At 46.9% G+C, this 12,875-nt stretch overlaps 1 protein-coding gene across 1 annotated transcript in view; it reads left to right on the plus strand.

Annotated features, from left to right (window-relative positions):
- The first annotated feature begins 5,604 nt into the window (after window positions 1-5,604).
- Rps6ka2 (ribosomal protein S6 kinase A2) overlaps window positions 5,605-12,875 on the plus strand; it is a 275,284-nt gene continuing 268,013 nt past the window's right edge. The window contains exons 1-2 of the mRNA XM_039078975.2: window positions 5,605-6,256; window positions 10,341-10,400. Coding sequence (XP_038934903.1) covers window positions 6,194-6,256; window positions 10,341-10,400 — 123 coding nt within the window. The 5' untranslated portion in view covers window positions 5,605-6,193. The remainder of the gene's footprint in view (window positions 6,257-10,340; window positions 10,401-12,875) is intronic.

Raw genomic sequence — 12,875 nt, forward strand, 5'->3', positions numbered from 1 at the left:
GTGCTGTCAGGAGCACAGCCTTGCAGCCTCCCTGGATGCTCACCTGTCTCTGATTTCTTCTGTCCAGCCTACTCACTTGTGGAATCAGACAGCATGCTTCTCTTGAGCCATCCATCCCCTGCCATAGAGAGGTCTCCACAGCACTAACAGTGCTATTCTGTGGTCCCTGAACCTTGTAGGATACTCGGATGCTGTTGCCAGGGGCATATACTTGGTTCTGCAGAGAGTCCTATAAATACCGTGCTTTTAGCAATTACTCATGTTCTGAGAGTATTACTGCTGTGCTTTGGTGACTTTACCAAGGCTCATTTGTGCTCGTGTCTAATTTCTTATGGTAAATACCAACTACAGTGAGGATTTGTTCCAGTTTGCCCCAAGTCTTGTGAGCACAGAGTCTTTGAATCACCTGCTCTTTAGTCACCTCTGTGTGTTTTTTTCGTGTGTGTGTGTGTGTGTGTGTGTGTGTGCATGTGTTTGTGTGGGGTGTGCATTTTAGCTAAGTGGTCTACACTTGGACTCCTTAGTTACATCTGAGACTCCCTTCCACTCTGTCCTTAATGACTGCTGAGCACTTCTTTTGTAATAAAGACACTCAGCCATTATGAATATGCAGCAAGGATGATTAAAACTCTGTGTGCTGTTGGTTGAGTCTGGCTCATGACACCCTTTACATCTCAGCTAATTTATCACTACAGTGTCTATCAGCACCACATTATTATTATTATTATTATTAATTATTATTAGCATTTTCACATTTGGTCATAGGTATCATATGCATACATATGGTTCAGAAGAAAAAACACTTTTAAACGGTACATCTCTCTTCATCTTGATCCGAAACTCTTGCCAAAACCATGCTTATATGCCTATCCCTCCACGTGGGTGTGTGTTTGAATGGGGTAGCATCTCTCAGCATGGACCCTAGGAACTATAAAAGCCCTGTCTTCCTGAAGGTGGCTTATCCACAGATTCTAGCTGCAGTATTGTATGATCAGAAAGAATCCCGAAAGCGGAAATAAATGTTTAGCCAGTTGATAAGCTAATTCGATAATTAAATTTAATTAGATAATTAAATAAGCCCCAGGGGTTGCTTAGTGGGCAGTAACTACAAGGACACTGTATCAGGAAAGAGCATAGCTTTGGTGTGATCCTTCCAGGGCCAGCGAGGATGGAGTGCAAACAGAAGGCTGGTAAGTCGTGTGGCATAGATGTCACGAGCCTGCGCTGATTTCCGGAAAATGTATGCAGGCAGAGGGATGGGTGTGCGGAAGCCGGAAGGTAGCATGGCACTGTTCCCCTTTCCTTCTGCACTCTGCATGTGCACATGTGTATCACATGAACCAGCCGTGCTGGCCTGAGCTGTGCTGCTCCTTGGGATGGCGGCCTTTTCAGCCGCAGAATACCCAGGTGTCCTATGTGGACAGGCTGGGTTACCATGACTCTTCCTGATGAGATGGAAGGATCCGTTAGAAAGGTGGCAAATTCCTTCTTTAAAAATTTCTCGGGGCTGGGGATTTAGCTCAGTGGTAGAGCGCTTACCTAGGAAGCGCAAGGCCCTGGGTTCGGTCCCCAGCTCCGAAAAAAAAATTTTTTTTCTCTGAGCTTATAATTTGCTTTTCATAATAAAGAGAAGCTGCTCTCTCTCTCTCTCTCTCTCTCTCTCTCTCTCTCTCTGTCTCTCTCTCTCTGCCTCTCTTTCTCTGTCTCTCTCTCTCTGCCTCTCTCTCTCTCTGCCTCTCTCTCTCTCTCTGCCTCTCTCTCTCTCTCTCTCTCTCTCTCTCTCTCTGTGTGTGTCTCTCTCTCTGCCTCTCTTTCTCTGTCTCTCTCTCTCTGCCTCTCTCTCTCTCTCTCTCTCTCTCTGTGTCTCTCTCTCTGCTCAGCCTTTAAATATTTTTCCTTGTGAGTAATTTTCTGAGGAAAAAAAACCCCATGGCTGTTCTGTAAAGCATGTCGTGGTGCCACTGTGCTGGAGATGGGACTCTGACAGCAGCCTGTAAGGGCTGCCTGGATTCAGTGCCTTGGTGTCTTCCTGATCCAATGAAGACTGCTTTGAGGTCTCACTGTTGCCAGCTGATAGGATGTCTCCATGCTTGGACAGTCCCTGTGCAGGAGGGGGCAGTGCAGGGTCTTCAAGCTTCTTTGTATGAAATGCCATGGAATGGCGGTATTGCAGTATCTGGTTTATTGTTCTGTTCTCCCCAGTCCCCCAGCGGGTATATCACTTTGGTTATGTGCCACAGTAACAGAACACCAGCTTAGAAGTGTATTATCTCAGTCTGGAGGCCAGAAGTCTGAGATCGAAGTGTGGCAATATGGTGGTATTCTCTGGAGGTCTGTAAGGCAGGATCTTCCCTAGGCCTCCCTAGCTTCTTGGAGAATGTGCAGTTCCTTGACCTTTCATGGAAAGACTTGGGCTCCATATGGTGTTCTCCGAATGCGGTGTGCAGCTGCACAAAGATCTCCCCTTAACAGTTCCAGTTACTACAAACAGTGACCTCTATCTACTCTGTTGTGGCTTCTGCATGTACCCAAATTCTATACTATGGAGGCAGGATGTCAAGACTTCGTTGTGTGCATCTGAGGGCACAGAACTCACACAATACCGATAACTAGCTTGCCTTTTTGTTAAAATGAATTTGGTTCTAAGGTGTGTGTGTGTGTGTGTGTGTGTGTGTGTGTGCGTGCTGTGTAAATGTGTGGGAGTGTATTTGTGATATGTGTGTGGTGTGTGTGTGAGTTTATGTGTATGTGAGTTGTGTGAGTGTGTGCATATGCTTGTGTAAATGTGTGAGTGTGATGTGTGTATGAGTATGTGTGCATGTGTGAGTATGTATGTTTATGTGAATGAGTATATTTGTGATGTGTGTGTGGGGGGTGTGTGAGTGTGTATGTGTATATGAGTTGTGTGAGTGTATGATGTGTGTATATGTATGTGTATGTGTGTATGTGTGTGTGTGTGTGTGTGTGTGTTTGTGCATGCACATGCGAGTGTGTGTTTGGGAATTCTATAGAACTCTAGAATGTGGAACTGGCAAAACAAGAAAGCACCTACTAGAATTGAGCATATGTCTTAGTCTACAGATCTTTAATGTACCTCAGCTGCAAGATGAAATAAGACAGGCCAGAGCCTGAGCCATTTGAAAACAGCTGTCAGTGACAGAGTGAAGGGCAGGAGCACCTCATTATTTCAAACACCAGGTGCCTTAGATTTGGCTGAGGCCTTCTCCTCAGCTCACACAGTACACTCTTGTTTCATGGTTGCTGGGACAGCCAGGAGCCGATGATGACCAGGGGCTCCAAAGTCCACAGCAGGGGACAGCCACTTTCTTAAGTCATTGAGAATCAGGGCGTGAGCAGGCTCCCCCTTCTTCCTTCCTTCCTGTGAGAAAAGAAACATGTTCTCAGACTTGCGGGTCTGAGCACCTTGGGACTCCTCCTGTCCTCTTTGTGCTGTTTGGGGAATGGGTTCCCTGGGTTTGACGCCTTGGTGTCTGTTCTGTATCACGACGGTCCTGTGGCTGGGACTCCGTCAGGCCTTCCCATCATTTTTACTCTGGAGAGTTAAATTCACGGAAGAGTGGTGCTATCTGCAAGGGAGGTGGGTTTCTTGGAAACTAGATTTGGGAGGTGCTGTTCTTGTTGAACAGGCCATTTGCGTTTTCCTGGGATTCAGTTGAACACTCATCCAAAGGCACTTGGCTCTTTAGTGCCAACTTAATCCTCTTTGGAATTTAGATGGAATTCTTCCCCCTAGAAGAATCCACTCCTTCTTTTATGTGTCTTTTCTGGGGAATGAAAGCTTTATAAGCAGGGATAACATCTTCCTGGACCCTTAATTTTCTCTCATAAGCTTCCTTTTCCACTTTACCTCACTCTTAGGTCTTACGCGCCCTGTTTGGCACTCCTGTCCAGCAGGCTGGGCCTCTGTGTGCTGCATTCCCTGATGCCCAGGTTGTTTGCTTTGAATAACCTGCTTCCAAAGGCAGCAGTGCAGGGTGAGCAGAGCTTTGCTCCCATTACTGAGAGCCTTGCCCTCCCTCTCTCTCCCATAAGATCTACTCAGGCTTCTGTGTTTCACCTGGAAGGGGTGGGGGTGGGTTCAGCTCACGTAGCAGAGACTAGAAAGAGGCAAAATGCTGAATTTTGAGCCATGTCTGCAGCAATACCCAACACAGCCCTTCAGTAGTCAGCATTAGGGTTTGCTGACAGACAGTCAGGGCCTCCCAGCAACTTTAGTCAAGTCTCTTAGGAAGTGTGGCTCACCCTGAGAGGCCCTGTCTAAACCTCTTTCCTCCTCATTCTTCCCTCAAAAGAAGGACTAATATTTCTTTCCATCTCAGGGCATCTGTAGAATGTTCTAGAAGTGGGTTCTGGGTAGGTGGGAATCACAAGACAACTATTGTGTCTCCCTCCATTGTTTGTAGGTTTTCAGGTGGTCAAATGAAGTGTTTTTCACATCTTTTCAGCAGTCTTTTAAAGTTTTCCCTTGGCTTTATTACAGAGAAAACCCATTCTGCTTTGCCTGTTGTCAGTCTCTGACCTTTTACCGCCTCAATTGACTGTATTATGGTCAGCACACAGGGTGTCCTCACTCTACCCTGTCAGCCAGGAGGTGTCCAGTGTAAAACAATGAACAACATCACTGTTATTTTTATCCTGAGTAGAATTAATTTTTAAGGTTCTCACTGACCTCATTTTGTAAAAAGATGAAATACGAAATGCCTATTGTAAACCCACCTAGTCTTGACTTCCTCTGTTAATGTCACATGCAGTAGGCAATATCTGGGCCCCTTTCCTTCCTTGATAAGTTGCATTTCTTGGTGATCTTTATAAAGATGAAAGGGACATGATAAAGTTCTGAACCAGGGAGCCATTGCCTTAGATGTTCTCAAAGATAAGGGCACACAAATGAAAGCGATGGTTCTCAGAGCAAGGTTAAACTGCACTCGCCTTGAACACTACTTCCCAAGTGCATCCAGGCTCAGTACTGAGATGAGCACATCCACTCCTGCGTGCATTTCTTATTCAAGACAGAGATGGAGGGGACCAAAGATGCACCTGCAGGGAATCGAGGGCAGGAGGTGCACCCTGAAACACACTCCCTCCTCAGAAACTGTCTCTTCACCTCAGGCAGATATGTCAGGGCTTCCTCTCTTTGATGTCATCTATGTTCGTGAGTATTTGCTTCTCTTTGAGCCACGGGACTTTCTCATCTGTGAAATGGGAGTGAAACGCCCAGTCTGGGTGGGAAAATCAAATTGAGTTAGTGTGCCTAGTGCATATGAGCTTTAGAGTAACCTCCCTGTCCTGTCCCCCTGATCCTGCTGGGGTTTCAGCAGCCTGGGCTCTGCTCTCTTCCTGCAGAGAGGAAAGGGATGCCATAATGTTTCTGCTGCTGGTCCTATCTTCCTGGTTAGAGCAGGAAAAGTGAGGTCAAAGATTGGATCCTGAGGTACCATCCCACCAGGTCCCTTCAGCCTTTGTGGGCACTTCTTTCTCCTGGCTGTCACCAGCCCAATGCCTGAACAAGGTGGTTGGTTGGGGACAGCAGGGAGCCGCTGCACCAAGCTACCTCAGGCATCAGCGCAACCCCCAACGCGGGTATCTGAAACCCTAATGTTGAGGGGTGTCTCTGCAGCTTCTGGTATACGGCTTCGGCTTCGGCAAAACTCCTGGCAGGGGTGGTGGCATAGCGTCCCAGGCAGTGTCGCAGAGGTGGGGAGGGGAAGGGCAGAGCCTGAGCTCCAGTCCTCCTTCTCCCTCCCTGGCCCTCGGTGGTTGCTAAGCAGTTTCTATGGCAGCAGCATCCTCAGACTCAACTTTCACCCTCATTTAGAGCCAATTAAGGTAAAATAGTGAGGGGCGGGAGCGGAGTGGCAACGTAACTGGGAGGCAGGGAAGCACTTGGAGGCTGCGAGCAAAGCTTTACTCTGTCAGACAAGCAGGCACGACACCCAGAGGCAGCTGCAGTCTCCTTGCCTCGCTGCAGCCTGCTGAGCCTGCTGAGCAGCCGCACTGAAGACCTCAGGACCCTTTCCAGCAGCGGAGATTGTCCAGCGCGTCTTTCCCATTCTCTGCTCCAGCCTTGCGTGCTGCCCCAGCCCCTGACATCCCATCGGGTCGATTCTTTGGCTGCTTATTTACTTTCTTACTATCAACACTTGATTGGAAGAAAGGGAAAGTTAAAAAAAAAATGCCCATTGCACAGTTGCTGGAACTATGGAAGAAGATCGAGGTGGAACCCATGGAGATAGAGGTGAGTGCAGAGGAGGGACGCTCGCGCTTTCTCCCGGTGCCCTCTGGACTGTAGCAAATGGGCTCTGCTCGGTGAGGAAAAAAAAAAAAAAAAAAAAAAAACCACACAATTATCCAGGGGCTGTTGGCATGGTAGAGGTGTGGACGTTCTGCATACAGGTTTCACATATGTGGCCACATAAACATTTCCGTTTGTGTGCCCATGACAGCGTGTGGTATTAGTGCATGCGTGAAAGGAACAGGAGACAAGCGTTGTTGCCCACCGCCACCCTTCAGCATGCTTCCTGTAGCGTGTCTTGTGCCCTGAAGTACTCCGTTTGTCAACTAGTTGGCACCAGTTTGCTTTGCTTTCAACAAGTGGCTCATGGTCTAGATCCCCATTTGCCGCAGAGACCAACTAGCTGTACTAGATGGAACAGGAGACAGAGAGAGCCATGTCATAATGGCCATGTGTGTGAATATGGGAGTCACTAGAAAGGAGAGGCGAGGAAACCTTGGCGTCTCGGTGCCGGGGCTACAGTGAGGAGGATGCTGCTGCTCTTGTCCTGGGGCGATGGATGCCTCTGTTGTCTGGAGTCCCATTTGCTCCATTTGGGCTCTTCATGAGGACCAGACATATTTCTGAGAAGAAAGTTTTCCGAAGTTGTTAAGACTGACCGCCTCTTGAGATATACCTGTGTTGTGTCAAGAGCAGCTGAAACTGAAATGAAATGGCTAATCTTTATAGGCTCCTAAATTTCACAACCCAAGGTCCAACACTGACTGCATCGATGAATTTCATGCTGACCGTTTTGCATTTCACGACATGGAGACATTCACATAAGTAAATCTTTTCACCAAATGAAGGGTTCTGTCTTAGAAGACAGATTATTTGGTATTTTACATTGAAGGCTTTCTAAGCAGGCAGACTCTCATAAAAACACGGGGAATTGGGCTTGCGGGTGGATTAATGTGCTTGCCTATAAGCCTGATGTCCTGAGTCCCTAAACTCAGGTCATAGGAAAGAACTGACCCCTGAAAGTTGCCCTCTGACCTACACACACACACACACACACACACACACACACACACACACATACACACACACACACACATACACACACACAGACAGAGGCAGCCAGACACACAGAGACAGAAAGAGACTGACAGACAAAAAGACATAGACTAAATAAAGTGTAGATTGTTTTAAGTGCTTGGAATGGGTGTTGGTGTTACACAGGAGAAGAGCCTTTCACAGAATGTGTGGCACATCTTGTAGCTAGAGCAGTCTGGGTGTTGGTGCAAGGCTGTTCCCGTGGTGAGTGAGGGTGACACTTGGCACAGCCACTGCTGTTTACTCCACTGGTACTTGAGTCTAAGCACCAGCCTTGGAGTTGAAGGCAAAATCACTCCTTCCCCAGCCAACAACTCTTTTCTTGAAAGGTATTTGATTCTTCTAAAGATCTGCCTAATGCAAGAGCCAATGATGAAGGCAGACATCCTAGTCTCCTGTAGCTGACCCCATGGTTTGTGCTCTGATATTCAGCTGCTTGGCTTCTTGAACACAGAGCTCTTTTCAGGAGAACTGGCTGATAGGGACAGGCAAGCATGCTGGAGACGTTGGGTGCTGCTGGAATTCTGGGTCTGGCACTATCACCAGGACAGAGACTCCTGAGAGCAGCTTGTGTTTGAAATATTTCTGAAGTTGATGAGAAATAGACTAGCCAGAGAGGCAGATGAATTTTACTATAAAAATAGGTCGTGACCCAAGAAAACGTGCAAATCCAAAATGTTGAAGCAGAAGTGATGACGCCCGCACTGTCCCGCTGCCCAGCAGGAGAGACTGTAGTTTCTGTGATTAATCTGTCTGATACCATGAGAAGATCCAGATGCACTAAATAGTCTTGAAAGAAGACCTTTCCTCAGGCTTTCTGGGTTAGTTTTTCAGAATAGCAAACTTGGAGCACACAGAGTTAGGATGGGCATTAAATTATCAGTCATCTGAAACCAAGAAAAACTAGAGTTCTTTCCACAAAAGGATCACAACTGAAATACTGCAAGTAGAATGATTCCAGCTCTTAAGGAACCTTCCTGTCAAGTGTGAAGTTCTCCGGTCACAGTACATTGAAGCTGACCGTATTGTCTTATTTCACCCAGGTTTTATGACCTATGGTACTAAAATTAACTCATAGATCAAGAGGGTGGGTGGAGGTGGGTGAAACACATGTAGTGTCTGATTTCCTTGCACGGATGGGAATGTCTGAGGAACACATTCAACACACTGGCTAGAAATCAGGGTTTCTGGATTCTTCTTTTAGGCTAACATTACTACACTTTGCTCTCCTCCCCAAATGTTTTCTTGTCCACGTCCTATGAAACCTAGGACCTGAGGCCCACTGAAGTAGAACAGGTTACATTCTTTATAAAACCCATCATCAGTCTAGCATGTAAAACAAGAAACCCATTGACTGTAAGGAGACTAATTGTGGTGCTGTGGATTGGTTTGGGATATTTTGGATGGTGTTTTATCCATGAATAGGGTAAGAAAACAGGCTAATTAAAAACTGGAGGAGCTGGAGAGGTGGCTCAGTGGTTAAGAGCACTGACTGCTCTTCCAGAGGTCCTGAGTTCAAATCCCAGCAACCACATGGTGGCCCAGAACCATCTGTAATGAGATCTGATGCCCTTTTCTGGTCTGAAGACAGCTACTATGTACTCATATACACAAAAACTGGAGATTCGGGTTGGGGATTTAGCTCAGTGGTAGAGCACTTGCCTAGCAACCACAAGGCCCTGGGTTCGGTCCCCAGCTCCGGGGGGGAAAAAAAAAAAAAAAGAAAGAAAGAAAGAAAGAAAGAAAGAAAGAAAGAAAGAAAGAAAGAAAGAAAAGAAACCTTGAGATTCCAGAGAAGCCCTGAAGAATTTAGTTTGGAGGGGAAGCTGTGGTGTTCTGTGAGTTGTACTCACCACTCACCAGCTAGAGGTAAGCACCAGAAGCAGGACTCTGGGGTACCTGGTCTCAGCAGGGTTTCACCAGCCACAGCCATGCTTTGGAGACAAGGGGTGACACGAGAGCCAGTGTGTGAAGTCACCTGTGAGGCTTAGCTGACTCATTTTAACCTTATTTTTGTAGGAGCCAGTACTAGTTTTCCGGGATGTCGCAGTATATTGGAGAAAGCAAAGTCCTGGTTTTCAAAACAGTATACATCCACCATGGTTCCCTGGTGACTCAGAGCCAAGCTAGTGTGGTTTCTAACCTAGTGTGGCTGTCAGCAGCTAAACTGGAGTATCAGAGCCCACTAGAGCTGGTGATAGGTGGGGAGTTTCACTGAGTTCTCCCAGAATCTCAAGGTGGTAGGGGTTGTCACCTTCTGATGTCCCGTGTGAGGAGACTGAAGCCACCTGAGCAGTTCTCCATGCCATGGCATAGTCAGTGCACATGCAGCTGGGTCATTCCTGCTTAAGCCCCAGGCTACAGAGAAGCCGTTTGATGCCTTTGTGAGCCCAGAGATTTACTATCTCTTATTAATTCCCAGTTGGGCTTGGTGGCCTATACACCTGTCATCCCGAAACCCAGAAGGCAAGGGTAGGAAGACTGCCACAAGACCAGACATGTTTATATATCAAATTCCTGGCTGCCAGGATTTATACAAGATAATCTTTAAAACAACAAACCAATATCCAATTTCCTATTCCAGAATTAACCAGAGATTTGTTCCGTTCAACTAGGAATAATCACAGATGTCCCTACTGTCTATCTGTGTGCATCCTTACCATACTGATGTTTGAGCACCGTGGAAGCTTATGTCTCCTGCCTCTTGCTGGCTGAAGGCTGTGTAAATGTCTTCTTTGGATTGTCCTGGAAGTTACAGACTCTTCATTGGTTCAGCAGTTGGTGACTTTAGATATGCATGCCCATCGTCTGTATGTAAAACGCTGGTCTCTAGGACAAAGCATTCCACAAGTAGAGGTACAGGTGTGAGGGAGCCATGGTGCAGACCACACCACCTACCAAGCTAGTTTTACTGGTTCCGGTTACACACATATGAAACCATTGACACAAATCTTGAGATGCTAACCATATTACCCTGTGTCTTTGTTGTCAGACCACCGAAGAGGAACTCAGCCTGGACATAGAGCCGACCCCAGAAGATACCACAGAAGAAGTAACTATTATCTTTTTTCTTTTTTTAAATAATCTGGTTATTTGTGGGAGATTGGACCTGGAAGGTAGACCAGAGGGAAACCTGAAAGTTGAAAGTAATAAGCCACGAGCAGTCATTTTAGTGAGACGTGTGTCTATCTGCACATGCTTGTATTGTGTGAGTAGTATGTCAGTGTGTCCCTCAAAAGAAACAGTTTGACCTAGGAAGGACAAACATAAGCCAGGGGAGCCTTGGCTTTGGGAGAGCAGTGGCTTGCTCTTGACCATTAAGACAGGTGCGGAAATACTGGCAGAGATACAGGGAATGAGCCTGCCTGCTGGGAGTTATTAGCACGGCTCTTAGAAGGTTTTGTGAGTGTGCAAGCAAGCCCCGGGATCCCGGGATCCTGGCAGGTGGATTCTTCTGTGGGAATTTCCTCTTCGGAGGTGTGGGAGAAGATGAGGGTCCAAACAGGAGAGTTGAGGGGGCAGTGCCGAGGTCAGTGAAGAGTGGGGCAGGAAATGAGACCGGAAGCAAAGAAGAGGCGTGGGGCATCTCTGGACGCTGCGGTGAAATGGAACCCTGAAAGCAAGAAGACCACAGGCTTTTCCATCTGTGTACCCTCCGGCTTCCATGCTTCCTAGGAGCCTGCTATCCAGCCAGGCAGATGGGCCCTGGCTTAGACACAGTGACAGTGTCCCAGCAAACACTGGTGACATAGAGGGTGAGTTTGTATAAGAGTGTATCTGCCAGAAAGACCTTGGACAGTAGGGGCTTAATTCCAAAGCTGAGTTGAAGATATAGCAAAAGAATTCGAGATAAGCAACTTTCTATCCGACACTTAGAAAAGAAATTCTTCCAACAGTGGGTGCAACTATGGAAGGATGTGCTCATCTAGGGCCACTGGGAGCCGCAGAAGGTGCCGAGTCCACAGCTCTGTCATAGGAGAACTGCATTGTTGGGCATTGCTAGCCCTGCTCACAGATGAGAATCGTCTTTGCTGTATCCTAAGCTACACATGCCAGCTCAAATGTCTGCCTGGTGTCCCCAGGTCTCAGAATCCCATGAAGCAGCCTACTGGTCAGTTAGGAAAATGTCATTAATCTGCCTCACCTCCTTCCCCTCTGTCTCAGTGTTTTGGAGCTCAGCTCTCTCCAGAGCTTTGAAGAGACATGACTGAGTTTGGATAAAATACCAGTTTGGCTGTGAACCTTGGCTTTCTCTGGATAGTGGGCCACAAAAGCAGAGGTTAACGAAGCATGAACTAGGTACTTTCCTGAAAGATGCTCATTTGACTGGACCTTTGCCAAGTTTCGGGGCCCCCAAGACTCATCAGACCTCACTTTAACACTGCCTTGCTGCATTCTGGTGAGAGCCATGCACCGGGAACCTTCAGTGTATTCACATAGTGCAGAAGGCAAGGGTGAGGTGACCCACTTCAGCCTGCTTGGCAGGGGCAAGTGTGAGCGTTCTTTCTGGGATGTCACCGTGCATTAGAGAAAGGAAGGGGGTTGGCTTCTGGAGACAGATTCCGTGGCGCTGTCAGTGTAGGTGAGGCTGACTGCTCATTTTGCAACCTCATGAGGAGCAGTAAGATTGGGCATCAGAATGAGTTAGCTCATTTGAGCTGTTAACGAAAGAGCAGCAGCTCAGTGGCTCTTGAATGACAGATCCTGTTCTCTAGTTCTGAGGTTCCTTAGAGCTTGGATTATAGCTATGTGACACACACACACACACACACACACACACACACACACACACACACGCACAACACACTGACCCTCAGTGCTTCTTATGGGAATCTAGACACGAATCTACAAATATCGCAATAGTTGTTTGGGGGAGTGGACTGTGGGGTAGTAGAAATTATTTCTTGGTAGTTCACCTTGACTAAGATGTTAGGAAATTAGAATTTTCAAGTCTTTAGTAAATAAAGGAGAACTCCAAACCCAACTTAGGGGTATTTGCAGGATCATAATGCTGGCTCTCAGGCAGGACTAGAGTGACTGGAGAAGTCACCTGATTGCTTAATGATGCTGATAGATGCCACTGGAAAGCAGCACGTAGCTTTCCCATTGTTCCCGCAGAGTGCTGCATTTGAATGTTCTCTCTGGTTGGCTTCTGTTTGCCTGAATCAAGTAATTCTCTACCCATCCTTCTTGGTCTTGAGAGGACAAACTGTAAGGTTTTCTAAAGTAAGGGATTTAAGTAGGGAAATTTGATGGCCACAAGCTGTCCCAAAAGTGTCACCTTTGCCAGTAAACAGCTGACAGTAAAAAGTTATCTTACTTAGGAAGAAATAATCATTCAAATCATAACTGCAGGTGAAGCACCATGCTTGTTCTAGAGAATGCTGGAGGAGGGACATCGCACAGTTCCATGACTTTAATACAGGTGGCTGCTTCAAAAAAAAAAAGGTTTTTTTTGTTTTGTTTTGTTTTGTTTTGTTTTTGAGATAGTGTCTCACTATGTAGCCTTGGAACTCAGGTGTAGTCC

The sequence above is a fragment of the Rattus norvegicus genome, chromosome 1 (assembly GCF_036323735.1).
Source record: "Rattus norvegicus strain BN/NHsdMcwi chromosome 1, GRCr8, whole genome shotgun sequence".
Lineage (NCBI taxonomy): Eukaryota > Metazoa > Chordata > Mammalia > Rodentia > Muridae > Rattus > Rattus norvegicus.